The 16,261-nt window shown below is 53.2% G+C and overlaps 1 protein-coding gene across 2 annotated transcripts in view; it reads right to left on the reverse strand.

Annotated features, from left to right (window-relative positions):
• Nucleotides 1-16,261, reverse strand: part of LOC148773011 (cAMP-dependent protein kinase catalytic subunit PRKX) — a 57,124-nt gene that overhangs the window by 18,890 nt on the left and 21,973 nt on the right. For both annotated transcript variants that reach the window (XM_088834355.1, XM_088834354.1), the window contains exons 2-3: nucleotides 13,222-13,390; nucleotides 1,511-1,774 (exon numbers count right to left, since the gene is read on the reverse strand). In XM_088834355.1, coding sequence (XP_088690481.1) covers nucleotides 1,511-1,774; nucleotides 13,222-13,319 — 362 coding nt within the window. In that variant the 5' untranslated portion in view covers nucleotides 13,320-13,390. The remainder of the gene's footprint in view (nucleotides 1-1,510; nucleotides 1,775-13,221; nucleotides 13,391-16,261) is intronic.

Raw genomic sequence — 16,261 nt, forward strand, 5'->3', positions numbered from 1 at the left:
GGGAAATCAGTGCCCTCCTTAAAGACACACCAAAGGAGAAAGCGTGTTTGGAATTTCAAAACCTGAGTACCAAAGAATCACGGAGGCTTTCCCTGGAGGTCGAGTGGTTCAGACCCCACGCTTCCCAAGCAGGGAGCACGCAGGTTCCACCCTTGGCTGGGGAACTAAGATCCCACTGCGCCATGTGGTGAGGACAAAAAATATTCACGGAGAGTCTGTGAAGGCTGATACGGACAATACGTTGAAATGGTCCCATTTGGGACATCCTGAATTAAACCCACTTCTGAATGAAACCATTTACGCCTGGTTTGACTTTTTGGAACGAGGCTCCTTAAAAATGTGAAATAACACAGGAGGTCTGTGCCGAATTTGTTCTGGACAGCGATGTTCTCGATAGCAACGTCAGGAAGTTAAATTAGTAAAACCGTGCAGAGGAAGGGAACACACATCTTTGTCCTCAGAAATACAGTACTGTATGTTCCTCTGTGTGCTAAGGTCTGTCCGACCCTGTGACCCCACGGGGTGTCAGAAGGACTGGGCCCTGGGGCAGTCTGTAAGATTTTCCTGAACTTGTGGGGGCAAAATAACACGCCTCTACCTCTTAACACTTCATCATCCTTGTTACAGACAATGGCCAAGGCGTGGAAACAACCTCACTGTCCATCAGTAGAGGAAAGGATAAAGGAGATGTGGTGAATATATGAAGTGGAATATTACTCAGCCATGAAAAAGAATGAAAGCATGCCATTTGCAGCAACCTGGATGGACCTACAGATGGACATATTCAGCAAAGTCTGTCAGATAAAGACAAAAAGCATACAATATCAGTTGTAAGGGTGAGTGTTAGTCGCTCGGTCACAGCTAACTCTCTGCCATGGATTGTAGCCGGCCAGGCTACTCTGTCCATGGGATTCTCCAGGCAAGGATACGGGAGTGGGTTGCCATTCCGTTCTCTGGGGGATCTTCCCAAGCCAGGGATCAAACCCTGTGTCTCCTGCTTGGCAGGCAGAATCTCTACCACTGAGCCACCATGGAAACCCACGTATATCTATACATATATTGCTATGTGTGCATGCTCAATCGTGTGCAACTCTTTGCGACCGCATGGACTATAGCCCTCTAGGCTCCCCTGTCCACGGAATTCAGAGGCAAGAATACGGGAGTGGGTAGCCTTTCCCTTCTCCAGGGGATCTTCCTGATACAGAGATCAAACCCAGGTCTCCCACTTTGGAGACAGATTCTTTACTGTCTGAGCCACTAGGGAAGCCCAAGAACACTTGAGTGAGTAGCCTTTCCCTTCTCCAGGGGATCTTCCCAACCCAGGGATGGAACCCAGGTGTCCCACACTGCAGGCGGATTCTTTACTGTCTAAGCCACCAGGTAAGGCCCCATCACTTCTGCTGAGATGCAGAATCTCAACAGAAACTCCCAGCACAGAAGACAGAGTGGAGGCTGCCAGAGGCAGAGGGCGGGGAGAAGGGGAAACACGGGCAGAGCCACGGTCACTCACTTGTCCACCAGCTTCTTGGCGAAGCCGAAGTCGGTGAGCTTGACGTGGCCGTCCCTGTCGAGCAGGATGTTCTCCGGCTTCAGGTCCCTGTAGACGATGTCCCGGGAGTGCAGGTACTCGATGGCGCAGACGATCTCGGCCGCATAGAACAGCCCAGTGTTGCTGGAGAAGCGGCCGCGGTTCCGCAGGTAGCTGAAGAGCTCGCCGCCCGGCACGAACTCCATCAGCATGTACAGGAAGCGGTCGTCATGGCCCGTCCAGAACCTGCACCGGGGGGGTGGTGGGGGGGGATCACAGTGAGACTGAGCGCTGCGCCTCGGCCAGACAGACAAAGGCTCAGGTGGGGAGAGGATTGAGTTCATGGTACAAGAACAGGTTACGTGAAGATACATCTTTAGGGGCACTCCAGCAGTCACGTATGGATGTGAGAGCCGGACCAGACAGAAGGCTGAGTGTGAGAATGGACGCTTTTGACCTGTGGTGTTGGAGAAGACTCTTGAGAGTCCCTTGGACTGCAAGGAGACCCAACCAGTCCATCCTAAAGGAAATCAGTCCTGAATATTCATTGCAAGGACTGATGCTGAATCTGAAGCTCCAATACTCTGGCCACCTGATGCGAAGAGCTGAGTCATTGGAAAAGACCCTGATGCTGGGAAAGATTGAAGGCAGGAGGAGAAGGGGATGACAGAGGATGAGATGGGTGGATGGCATCACCCACTCAACGGACATGAGTTTGGGTAAACTCCAGGGAGTTGGTGATGGACAGGGAAGCCATGGCGTGCTGTGATTCATGGCGTTGCAAAGACTTGGACACAATTAAGCGACTTTCATTCCTTTTCATACACGTCATGAAAAGTGAAGTCACTCAGACGTGTCCGACTCTTTGCGACCCCATGGACTGCTGCCCGCCAGGCTCCTCCATCCATGGGCTTTTCCAGGCAAGAATACTGGAGTGGGTTGCCATTCCCTTCTCCATCTATTGGAATAAATACAATTGTATAAGATATGCCCCTGGAAAAGGTACGCATAAGAAAGAGATGGTCATACGAAGTGAAGTCAGACAGAATCACAGAAATACTATATATTACTTATACGCAGAATCTAAAAAAGAATGACAAAGTCCTGTAAGCAAAAGTTACAGACTCACTGGGAAACCAAATCCCTCTTGTGAGTTGCCTTATGGCGCTCTCTGCTTTACTGAGGGGCACTGCCGCTGAAGCCACTGTGTCTCTGAGGCCTGCCTAAACTGTTATCAATATACAGACGAAGCCCTGGAGGAGATCGCGTGCAATGACTCAAAACCTAACTGGAAGGGAAATCAGAAAGAAGGAATCAAGTACAGTGGTCAGGAAAGTACATGTGCTCAGTCATGTCTGACTCTCTGCAACCCCGTACACTGTAGCCCGCCAGGCTCCTCCATCCATGGGATTCTCCAGGCAGGAACACTGGAATGGGTTGCCATGCCCTCCTCCAGGGGATCTTCCCCACCCAGGGATCAAACCCAGGTCTCCTGCACTACAAGCAGATTCTTTATCGTGTGACCAACAGGGAAGTTCCCAGTGAAGTATAAGTTTATGCAATTAAAAAAAAAGATAAGAAAGTATACGTTTATGCAATAAAAAAAAAGATAAGGGAATTCCCTGATGCTCCAGCGGTTAGGACACTGTGCTTTCACTGTTGAGGGCATGGGTTTGATGCCTGGTGTGAGAACTAAGATCCCACAAGCTGCACAAGGTGGCCAAATTGAAAAAAGATGGGCTGCAGAGAGGAAAAACATCTATGTCCAAGGAAAGCCTTTCAAAAAGAAAAAGCAACGTACCGTTCTGATGTTCAAATGAATGTCTATTTCGCTCATCACGGTGGAGAGGAAAGTATGGGTCCTGCATTCAAGAGGCTTTCCCTAAGTGTGCATTTAAATGTGAAGACTCTCTGAGGCTAGCCTTAGATGCGTACTTAGTCGCTCAGTCCTGTCTTACTCTTGGCAACCGGAAGGACTGTAGCCCTCTAGACTCCTCTGTCCATGGGACTTCCCGGGCAAGGAGACTGGAGTGGGTTGCCATTCCCTTCTGCAAGTGGATCTTCCCCACCCAGGGATTGAACCTGCGTCTCCTGCATCAGCAAGCGGCATTCTTTACCATCTGGGCCACCTGGGGAGCCCACTGCCCTCAAACAGAGCTGCTGTAATTTGCCCGACACCCACTGAGACCAAACAATACTAGAATACTGGAATTTGAAACACAGAAAAGTCTGTTACAGGGCCATACAAGGAAATGGGTGCATCAAGCCTTAAGAAACCCTAAATTACTGGAAACTTTCGGCAAAGCCCTTTTGTATGGAAGGTGAAGGACGGGTGTGGTTAGCTGTTGCCAGATTCTTGATGTCAGAATCTTTATTCAGGCTTCCTAGGTGGCTCAGGGGTGAAGAATCTCCCTGCGATGTAGGAGACACAGGTTCGATCGCTGGGTCGGGAAGATCCCTTGGAGAAGGTCATGGCAACCCACTCCAGTATTTTTGCCTTGACAATCCCACAGACAGAGGAGGCTGGCGGGGCAACAGTCCACAGGTTCGCAAAGAGTCAGACACGACTGAGCACATTCACACGCCCTCACATCCTTTGCTCTTGAGGTCACATCACGGTCAGCGAACAGTGTTCCGCTAAATGTCTACCAGACACATGTTATATTCTCTGTTCTGAAAAGAAGGGGCCAGGTCCCCAGGCACAGTCTTCACCCTCCAGGGTCCCAGGCCTGGCTCAGAAGGGACAGAGCTCAGCAGGCAGCTTCCTGAGGGCCAGGTTCCCAGACCCTGCCCAGCTGTCATCACTGAGGGAGCCAGGCCACCTCACCCAACTGACCCTCGGGCTTCTCAGGGTTCTCAGATAGGGGGGAGATGAGGTCCCATGGGGGTCCCTGACTGCAGACTAGCCAGGACAGATGCCCACTCTAGTTAGATCGCAGAACCCAGGATGGGGGAGACCCCCAGGCTTCTCAGGGTGCCCAGATGGGGGGAGATGAGGTCCCATGGGGGTCCCTGATGGCAGGGTAACCAGGACACATGCCTGCTGTAGGTAGATCACAGACCCAAGGGTGGGGGAGACCCCCAGGCTTCTCCGGGTGCCCAGATGGGGGGAGATGAGGTCCCACGGGGGTCCCTGACTGCAGACTAGCCAGGACAGACGCCCACTCTACTTAGATCGCAGAACCCAGGATGGGGGAGACCCCAGGCTTCTCAGGGTGCCCAGATGGGGGAAGATGGGGTCCCATGGGGGTCCCTGACTAAAGAGTAGCCACAACAGACGCCTGCTGTAGGTAGATCGCAGACCCAAGGGTGGGGGAGACCCCCAGGCTTCTCAGGGTGCCCAGATGGGAGGAGATGAGGTCCCATGGGGGTCCCTGACTCAGACTAGCCAGAACAGATGCCCACTCTAGTTAGATCGCAGAACCCAGGATGCGGGAGACCCCAGGCTTCTCAGGGTGCCCAGATGGGGGAAGATGAGGTCCCATGGGGGTCCCTGACTGCAGAGTAGCCAGGACAGACGCCCGCTGTAGGTAGATCGCAGGCCCAGGATGGGGGTGACCCCCAGGCTTCTCAGGGTGCCCAGATGGGGGGAAATGAGGTCCCATGGGGGTCCCTGACTGCAGACTAGCCAGGACAGACGCCCACTCTAGTTAGATCGCGAACCCAGGATGGGGGTGACCCCAGGCTTCTCAGGGTGCCCAGATGGGGGAAGATGAAGTCCCATGGGGGTCCCTGACTGCAGACTAGCCAGGACAGACGCCCGCTGTAGGTAGATCGCAGGCCGAGGATGGGGGAGACCCCCAGGCTTCTCCGGGTGCCCAGATGGGGGGAGACAAGGTCCCATGGGGGTCCCTGACTGCAGGGTTACCAGGACACACGCCCGCTCTAGTTAGATCACAGACCCAAGGATGGGGGAGAGGGTCACCGCAGCCTGAAGCCCCGGGTCCAGCCAGTGGGTGGCCCTGGAAAGCACCCTTGAGCCCCCCAAGCCACAACTCCCAGCCTGCTCCCGGGGCCCTCCGGGCTCTCCTGCTGGACCAAGGCTGGGTGAGCTGGGGAGCCCCCGGGGGTAAGGCCAGGACCCGCGTCTGCACTGTGTGTCCACCCGACGTCCACCAGTCCACTCACCTTTGCACAAAAGCCCTAAGGAGCAGTGAATGACAGCTGCTGGCCTGTGGGCGGGGCCTGCTGCAGCACCATCCAATGGCTGAGCAGCATCACTAAGGGCTGTTCATTGATGGCTGGTTGCCAGTGGGTGGGGCCCACTGCGGTGCCGTCCAATGGCGGAGCAGAACCACTAAGGGTCGCTCATTGGTAGTTGGCTTCTTGTGGGCAGGGACCACTGCAGCACCGTCCAATGAACTTAAGGGTTGTTCATTGATAGTTGCTTGGCAGTCCACTGCGGTGCCGACCAATGGCTAAGCAGGACCACTAAGGGTCGCTCATTGGCAGTTGCTTGTGGGCGGGGCCCACTGCAGAGCCGACCAATGGCTGAGTGGGAGCAAGAATGTCACTCATTGACAGTTGGTTGCCTGCTGGGGGGACGTGGCACCGCCCAGTGGCTGAGCAGGACCATTAGCGGGACTTCATTGGCAGTTGGTTGATTGTGGGTGGGGCCTTCTGAACTGCCAACCAATGGAGGTGCGGTACCACTAACGGTCTCTCATTCGTAGTTGGTTGCCAGTGGGCGGAGCTCAGAGGCATCAACCAATGGTCGGGCAGGACCACTAAGGGTCGCTTATTAACGACTGTTTCTGGGCGGGTCCTTCTACAGCACTGACCAATGGCTGAGCGGGACCTGTTGCTTAGTAACGGTGTAGCGTAGTGATGCACATTGAGGGCTGCATCCTAAGGGATGTACTCACCTCACTTTGTTAGACTCCTATAAACGCCTTTCTTTCTGCATTGCTAGATTTCTGCCTCTTGCGGCCAGGGCTGCCCAGAGACCCCCATGTTTAGGAAGCCCAGTGGCAGCCACTTCTAGGGGTTTCTCTTCCCCCAGTTCCTGTGTATCTTTGTCCCGTTCCCAGTCTCAAGGCTTGACATCTGCAGTGTTGAGATGTGACGGAAGACAGAGGGCTTGGGCTGGGGTGGGAGGTGGTTTGTGGCTGTTGTTACTGGAAAAGGAACAAAACCTGCCCTCCCCCAGTATCTCTCTGGCATGCAGATTATCTCCAGCTCAAAACAAACGAGGTCCAGCAGACTCAGGAGAAAACCTGGACCTTCTCCCTGAACTGCCTAAAAGAACGCAGATAGAGGAGTTGGTCCTGGAATCTCCAGTTTCAGCAGAGATGTCTGCATAGGGATACGGGCCCCCCTGTGATGGGGCGAACAGCCTGGAGACCAGAGTTCACGCTCGGTCTCTAGGTCTCTCCTGGCCCAGCAAACATTTATGTAGAAGACTTTTGTTTCTTCTCCGTCTCCATGTCAGCTGCCCTTCCTCCTCTCGGATATCTCAAACCACTACCCCCAACATCCTCTTTTTGTCTTCAGCTGAAGACGGTGTTTAAGCGGAGGGTTAGGGCCATTTGGCTCGGTGGTAAAAGAGTTCGCCTGCCGATGCAGGAGACGCGGGTTCGATTCCTGGGTTGGGAATATCCCCAGGAGGATGAAATGGCAACCCCCTTCAGTATTCTTGCCTGGGAAATCCCATGGACAGAGGCGCCTGGAGGGGCTACAGTCCATGGGGGTCACGAAGAGCTGGGACACAACTGAGCATGCAGACTACGCGTTGGGCCATTTTTGGGAGTGACTCCATTTTTGCAGCTGTCTCCCATGTATACGTCAGATTAAGTTTTTGTGTGCTTTCTCTCCTGGTTCATCTGTCTCAGGTCCATTTCATTCTTAGACCAGCCAGAAGGGCCTGGAAGGATCAGGAACATGTCTTCCTCCCCAGCATCACTATCTAGAGAAACCAGGTGACCAGACACCCGTCTTTTTTCCATCATTTACAATCGAGACAAGTCTCCTTCTCTGGGCTGCACGCACTCCTTCTCGGGGTCACATCATGACATGTTTAGGTCTAACCAGGCTGTTCCTTGCCGTGATGCTCAAACAGAAGCACACAGCATCCCAAAGTTATGACCACCTCACTGTTCTTTCATGGCCGAGCGTCGCACCCAGCAAGGGCTTTTCTGACGGGGAAAGTCTTCTGGAGTCCCAGTGACACCTGACTGATGACCCTGCACAATGAACCTCTATGGAAACTCGTGAGAAATGGAATTATTTCCGGCCGTATCAGTAAACTAAGGATGTCACGGTCACGAGTGATTGCAACCACGATGGATGGTGAGTCCATGAGCCCTGAAGGAACTCAGGAAACAACACCTGCCTTCTAGTAGCCACTCCCCATGGTGAGCCCTGAGGAAACTCAGGAGGTGAACACACGGGACGCTGGCCCCAGGTAGCTGAGATGCAGAATAAAGCCATGAGTTCAGTGAGTCCAGATTCTTGCATATTCCTACGTATCAGTTCAGTTCAGTCACTCAGTTGTGTCCAACTCTGCAACCCCATGGACTGCAGCACGCCAGGCCTCCCTGTCCACCACCAACTCCTGCAGCTTGCTCAGACTTGTGTCCATAGAGTCGGTGATGCCCTCCAACCATCTCATCCTCTGTCGTCCCCTTCTCCTCCCGCCTTCAATCTTTCCCAGCATCAGGGTCTTTTCCGGTCAGTCGGCTCTTCGCATCAGGTGGCCAAAGGATTGGAGTTTCAGCTTCAACATCAGTCCTTCCAATGAACACCCAGGACTGATCTCCTTTAGGATGGACTGGTTGGATCTGCTTGCAGTCCAAGGGACTCTCAAGACTCTTCTCCAGCACCACAATTCAAAAGCATCAACTCTTCAGCATTCAGCTTTCTTTATGGTTCAACACTCACATCCATACATAGAAAAGCACTAAATTCCTCAACTTTGGATATCTAATTTCTTTCACTAACAATCATCTTCTGATGTTCACAATATCTGCTCTCTGTTGTAAAACTTGTATATAACCTGGCTCCCCCCACCCCGTCCTGCTTCCTCAGAGCAATTCTCAGGGTTAACAGAGATGCTGCCTCCTGGGCTTAAGTCCTAAAAATGTCAGCGGTGCTGAGAACACCTGTCCCGGTGCCACTCTCGAAAGAACACAAAGCGTTAGCCACTCAGCCGGGTCTGACTCTTTGCGACCCCATGGACTGTAGCCCACCAGGCTCCTGTGACCATGGGATTCTCCAGGCGAGGATACTGGAGGGGGTTGCCACGCCCTTCTCCAGGTCCCACTCTTAGATGCCAGCAATTTCTATACGGCAGAAACTACAAACAGCAGACAGAGGGTTGCCTTCTTCAGACAGGACCGAAGCCATCCTCCCCTGGGAAATCTTGACTGTTGTCACAATCCTTCAACACCCTGGACGCTGAGTTACTCAGCTCTTCTAAAATTATCTCTCTGCTAGCTGCACTGACCTTCGGAATGGCTTTATCCCAGAACAGAAAAGTTTTGTCCGACATCTATGCAGTGAACCTCCTGGCTGGTTTTCAGAAAAATGCAACCAGTAGCACTTCAAATTCCGAACTTGCTGATAACACCCCAGGCGAACGTGCCATACTGTTCAAGCAGAAGTTCAAACTGGAGTCTTTCTTCGGCGAGATCTTCCATGCTCCACACAGCTTCAGGTAAATGCAAGGAAAACCCACTTGGGGTTTCTGGACAGTGTTTGAAAAGGCAGATGTTGGGAGAAGTGACTCACTTCCAAGAAAAACTGCGCAGCTGGGAGGATTCAACACCTGCTCACCTCCTGGTTTCTTCCCACTCAACTGAGTGCTTTATCCCGTGTCTGTGGGCGTCCCCCACCGTCTGTTCCCAGGGCTGGTCACACAGATCCCTCTCCCCCCTGCTCTGTACGGGGATGCATCCAAAGCCTGCTGGCCCTGGATCAACACAATCGCAGTTTTCAAAGACAACCTGGTCTCTGAAGTAATAAAGCATGGAAAACATTCCAAACCTCAAGGACCTCATAATAGTACCCTCATGGGCTAAAAGACCTGCATTTAGCAAGTCAGTATGTAGGTGCTCTGGGCTGGATGGTCAAAGTGTCAGTCGCTCGGTCATGTCCGACTCTTTGTGATCCCACGGACCAGAGACCACCAGGCTCCTCTGTCCACGGGACTCTCCAGGCAAGAATAATGGGGTGGGTTGCCATTTCCTCCTCCAGGGGATCTTCCCAAACCAGGGATCGAACCCGCATCTCCTGCCATTTCAGGCAGATTTCATATATATATGTGTGTATACACCGTCTGCATCACCCCATATCTGGATGTTGAACTGCTAACCCCTCCAGGACCTAACAATATGGTTGTATTAGGAGATGGGTCTTCAGAGAGAGCATGAAGGCAAAATGAGGTGAATAGGGAGGGTCTTGATCTCACAGGACTGGGGTCCATACAGAAAGAGGAGGTCAGAAGAGAGACACACACAGAGGGACAGCTGTGCAGACTAAATCACAAGCAAAAATTCCCATTGCCTTCTCCTGGGGATCTTCCTGACCTAGGCTTCTTGGTATAAGGACACCATCAAATCGGATGAACAACACATTTCTACAGCACCTCCACATACAACTTAATTGCACCTGCCAATGACCCAATTTCGAAACGAGGTCACTTTCACAGAAGCCTATGGTATCTTTCTGGGCTTGGGTGCTAGTTGTTCAGCCGTATCTGACTCTTTTGCGACCCCATGGACTGTAGCCCACCAGGCTCCTCTGTCTATGAGGTTCTCCAGGCAAAAACACTGGAGTGGGTTGCTATTTCCTTCTCCAGGGGATCTTCCCGTCCCAGGGATCGAACCCAGGTCTTCTGCATTTCAGGCAGACTCTTTACCATCTGAGCCACCAGGGAAGACCCATCTTTTTGGGAGGCAGGCACAATTAAACCCACAAAGAGGTGGGATATCCAGAGCTGGAAGCGCCCCCAGACCAGGATTCACAAGAGCATCACCCTAATGTTTCCTGAGCCCAGAACACACGCAATGAGGTCATCTCAGCATCTCCACCCCGCCACCTCCAGCCCTGAAAAGGGCTTCTCCCGCCAGCTTCCTGCCTCTTTTCCAAACTCTTGTCGTCTCAACAACATCTCGGACTTTTCCTACCACCATCAAGTCCATCTGCTTCTCTTCCGTGTAAGCGCTAGTCGCTCAGTCATGTCCGACTCTTTGCGACCGCACGGACCATAGCCCGCCGGGCTCCTCTGCCCGGGGGATTGTCCAGGCAAGAACACTGGAGTGGGCTGCCTTTCCTCCTCTTGTTCCCAGCCCAGGGATTGAACCCGAGTCTCCTGCATTGCAGGCAGATTCTCTCACCATCACATAAGCTACCACAGCAGCTCAACAGACCACTCGGTCTCCAAAACAAACAGGAATCCGGCCACCAGGAGGCCTGTCTTCCTGGGAAAACTGGGCCACGAAGCACCCTCTGGGACACACCCTTGGGTTCTGGTTTGAGGACTTCCTGTATTCGGCTTAAAAAAAAAATGGCTCAAGCCAGTTCTGCTAAATCACATGAGAATGCCTTGGCCACAGACAGAGCAGTCCACATCTCCTTTATAAAAGATTCACTGAAAAACGCTGGGCAACAGGAGTGCCTTCCCAGAATCACTGAGTTCACAGTTGAGACACCATTAAGTAGAAGCTTTGGTTTGTTGCAGAGGAAGACATACACGCACTGGATTGTCTACAAGTCTGCCCGTCAGACACCTGGAGACTCAAGACTTGACCGGGGTCAGGGGGTTGAGTCCGATGCACCAGCTACTTCTGTTCTGATGACTCAAAAGCATGAGACTCTAGTGACCCGTCCACACGGGCTCCAGACTGCCCTTCGGCTCCGTGAAAGCAAAGTCAGACACACATACACAAAAAACCCAGCTGCTCCCGTCTGTCCTCCACCAAACATGCCTCTACTCATCTGCAGACAATACTACGGTGGTTTCGAGTTTATGGGTGTTTTTGTCCGTGCGTGGGGGCGGGAAGGGAGACACGCAAGACGTTCCGAGACCACAGTAAACGGTCCTGTGTCTGCATGCCCGGGCAGGTGAACTGCAGAAGCAAGGCAGGTGTGGATGGCTGAGCTGGGAGATGGTGCGGGTCAGGGCAAGGCAGAGGAGGCGAGCATCACAGCGGTGGGGTGATCCTGGGCTGACCACGTGGGTGGCACCGCCACCTTCCAGTGAGGGTCCAGTGCTGGGATGCTGGAGGCCAGGGCATCTCAAAAGGGTCCCCGTGCGTGCGTGCTCAGTCGCTTCTGTCATGTCTGACCCTCTGCGACCCCGTGAACTGTAGCACCCCCCAGGCTCCTCTGTCCGTGGGGATTCTCCAGGCAACAGCGCTGGAGTGGGTTGCCCTGCCGTCCCCTCCAGGGGATCTCTGAAGAGCCAGGGATCGAACCCACGTCTCCTGCATTGGCGGCTGGGTTCTTAACCCACTGAGCCACCTGGGAAGCCTGAAAAACAGTCAAAGCCAGGGACAAAGCCAGAGCCAGCCGTCTTGAGGACACGATTAAATAAAGCCCGTGGGGTCATTCTCTACGGAATTGCAAACAGAGACGCAGATGGGCGGCGGGCTGCAGGGAAGCAAAGGATGCCTTCAAAGCAGGCGAGTCAGGGAGGCCAGAACAGCTTAGAGTACAGAGGGGGCCCCTAGTCCAGGCTTGGCTCGGGCAGAAGGGGGGTTGAGAGTAATACAGTGCAGGCAGGAGGTGGGAACCAGGGAGGAAGCACCCCCCCACCTCCCGCCAGGGATGGGGACAGACAGCCTCCTGTGGACGCCTACACCTCTGGGCCGTGGGCCAGAGTCATACCTTTCAGTAGCAAAGAGCGTGGGAGAGCTGCTTTTCCAGTGGCTCAGTGGTAAAGACTCCCCCGGCCCGTGAGGGGCAGTGAGGGAGTGAAAGTCACTCCGTCCTGTTCGACTCTCTGCGACCCCAAGGACTGTACCCTCCAGGCTCCTCTGTCCGTGGGATTCTCCAGGCCAGAACACTGGAGTGGGTCACCATGCTCTTCTCCGGGGGACCTTCCCAACCCAGGGACGGAACCCGGGTCTCCCGCATTGCAGGCAGATTCTGTGCCCTATGAGCCACCAGGGGAGCCCAAGAACACTGGAGTGGGTCGCCATGCCCTCCTCCGGGGGATCTTCCCCATCCAGAGATCGAACCCGCGTCTCTCGGATCTCCTGCTCTGGCAGGCGGGTTCTTCACCACCAGCAACACCTGGGAAGCCCAACAATCATGCACCTCAGCCCGCAAGTCAGAAATCAAGTAATGAAGCAAACGTCAAAGGGCGTGGGAGAGAGAGGCAGGTATGCGCTGCGCACCGGGAACCAGCAACTGGCTGATGCCACGATGCATCCACGTGACGATACTCGAGAGTCCACGAGACACCCTGGAGAGGATGGGAGCAGGCAGAAGTGAGCGGGTGCCTGAGGTCCCGGGAAAACCCAGGAGGTGAGAGCTCTGGCGATGGGAGGCGGGGCGCCCACATGGATGCCTTGCTGGGGCAGACAGACACCGCTTCTCCCCGCCGACCCTGGGCAGGCACTCGGTGGGAACAGCACCCTCTCGTGCTTGAGGTGGTGTCGGGACTGCCGGGGACACACTCCGTCCCCAGCACACACAGGAGAATCCCACGTTGGGGGGATGCAGGCGGGGACCCAGAGCCAAGGACTCACAGTTTGACCAGGAACGGGTGGTTGACTTCCTTCAGCACCGACTTCTCGTTGTGGACGTGCTGTTCCTGCTTCAGGCGGATGATGTCGGGGATGGTCATCACCTTCAGGGCGAAGAAATGCTTGCTTGTCTTCTCCTGGACCAGCTGCACGCGCCCGAAAGTCCCCGTACCTGCACGCGGGAGGCAGAGAGGGCTCAGAGGTGTGCTCAGCGACCACCACCCAAGACCCCGGGAACAAAACGCAACCTGGGGGGTCGGATGACTCCATTCCCTACGAGACCCCAGGTGACACACACTCCTCTGGAACGGTCAAGTTAAATCCGTGCGCACACACATAGCATCAGTTGACTCTACGACAATGCTACAAAGAGTCACAGCTGTGGTTCTTCCAGGAGTGACGCACGGATGTGAGAGCTGGACCATAAAGAAGGTTGAGCACACTTGGGCATTGATGGTTTTGAACTGTGGTGCTGGAGAAGACTCTTGAGAGTCCCTTGGACTGCAAGGAGATCCAACCAGTCCATCCTAAAGGAGATCAGTCCTGGGTGTTCACTGGAAGGACTGATGTTGAAGCTGAAGCTCCAGTACTTTGGCCACCTGATGCAAAGAGCCCACTGACCGGAAAAGACCCTGATGCTGGGAGAGATTGAGGGCAGGAGGAGAAGGGGACGACAGAGGACGAGATGGCTGGATGGCATCACCGGCTCAATGGACGTGGGTTTGGGTGGACTCCAGGAGTCGGTGATGGACAGGGAGGCCTGGCGTGCTGCAGTCCATGGGGACGCAGAGAGACGGACACGACTCAGCAGCTGAAGGACAAGAAGCGTAGCTCGCCCCTGAATGGTCCTTTGATGAGAGCGACTGACCATCGTGTCTGGAAATGAGTCACCCCAGAGAAAACACACACATACACACACACATACGTTGCTTCGACGCGTCTTTGTCTCGACACTTTTCTAAATCAGGATGAGACACACAAAACAAACGTACGGCGAAGGAAGGGCAAAGGGTCGGGGGAGGGTGAAATGAGTTTGGGATGAACCGCTACACATGACTGGACGGAAAATACACGAAGCAGCAGCTACTCCTGTACGGCACAGGGCATTCCTCGCCACATCTTGTAACAACCGTATATGGGAAAAGAGTGTGCAAAAGAACAGACATGTAACTGACTCACTGGGCTTTACACCTAAAACGAACACAACGCTGTAATTAACTACTGCTGCTGTTTAGTTGCTCGACTAACTGACTCTCTGTGACCCCATGGACCGGAGCCTGCCGGGCTCCTCTGTTCATGGGGGTTCTCCAAGCAAGAATACTGGAGTGGGTTGCCATGCCCTCCTCCAGGGGATCTTCCCGACACAGGGATCGAACCCCGGTCTCCTGCATTGCAGGCAGATTCTTTACTGTCTGAGTCACCAGGGGTGGCCGTAAACCCGAGGACAGGGTCCTCCTAAGACACAGAACAGGAGCAACAATGAACACAGAGGAGAAGCCACATGAAGAGAGCGGCAGAGACAGGAGGGAGGCGGCCACCAGCCCAGGGATGGACGCCCGGAGCCCCCAGAAGCTGCAAGAGGAGGGGAGGACCCTCCCCTGGAGCCTCTACAGGGAGCTCAGCCCTGGGACTCCTTGACCTCGCACGTCTGGTCCCCAGGGTTCAGAGAAGATGAATGTCTACGGTTTCAAGCTTCCCAGTTTGGTGGAAATCTGTTCTGGCTGCACCAAGGGGTACGAATTCAACCAAACAACGCTCAGGAATCATCCGAGCATCCTTGTTGTTTAATCACTTAATACTACATGTTCATGTTTTCGCGTACAGAACCTAATACAGCTTTAATCTTCCTCCTGTTTGAGAACAGGTCTGGACATGGAAAGGTACACGCTTCAAGTGCCCCAACGGAGCTCCGCTCAGGTCTTCTGATACGCTGACGGGGTCTGGGAAAATTTCGGAAAAATTAAAGGCCACAGTGAGGACACCAGGCTCAATTGTTTTTGTCCAGATTAATGCTGATGAGGAGAAATTCAAAAGAAAGACAATGAGAAATCATGAAAAGAGAAGCCAGCCTGTTCTGGAAAAGTGATGAACTCTGCAAAAGCTTATCAAAAGAAGCAGGCACAAACAGTGCGCCTGCTTCTGGCTAAGAATAGCAACATTTTCTTGGCAAAGGAAAGGCTGCTGAGTTTCTGCTACCCGTGGGGTAAGCCCCTGGGCGGTCCTTACTGGGAACACACCCTGGCTAGAAAGGAGAATTACTCTCAGACTTCCTGAAAGAGGAAGTTTCTCCAAAAAGGCTGCCACAGTTCACATTCCTTTTTATGAGCTCCACTCGTATGCCACGCTTTAATTACTGGAAGGGAAAGGATTCCTCATCTTATAAAAAAGAGTTTCTAAATGGGTCCATGCACGGTTATCTCAAGCAGAAAATGGACACAGTAACACTTCTCTTAAGACACAAAGCCTTGCTTCCCAAAAACTACTTTTTATTCTTGAGACTGCAGGAAGCAAATATATGATGACACCATATCTTTTTTTTTTTCAAAGATAACCTCTGACACCATTTAACTTGGAAGAATCGCACAGCCTTTTTTTTTTTTTTAGTACGTTTACATCAGGGAGACCACCAGGAGCATTTTCTCACGTTTCCGTCTTGCGTTTAAGAACGAAAAGACCCCGTCATAAAGGACATATTCACTCTTTGAAGATGAAAGTAAAAGGAGAAAATGGAAGTGTTAATTCGATCAGTTGTGTGCAACTCTTTACCACCCCCGTGGGCCGTAGCCCACCAGGCTCCCCTGTCCATGGGATTCTCCAGGCAAGAACACTGGAGTGGGTTGCCATGCCCTCGATGATGAAAGGGTGACAAACAAACCATCTGAAGACACGTTTAAAAAGAAACTCTATTTCACACATAAAGGAAAAGACAACGTGAAACAGAATGATGATGACAGCTGGTGAATTCAGAGTTGATGGAGAAATCCCGCCGGAGAAGGCAATGGCAGCCCACTCCAGTGCTCTTGCCTGGAGAATCCCATGGATG

This window comes from Moschus berezovskii, chromosome Y (genome assembly GCF_049115385.1).
Source record: "Moschus berezovskii isolate FMDL1 chromosome Y, NW_MosBer_1.0, whole genome shotgun sequence".
Taxonomy (NCBI): Eukaryota; Metazoa; Chordata; class Mammalia; order Artiodactyla; family Moschidae; genus Moschus; species Moschus berezovskii.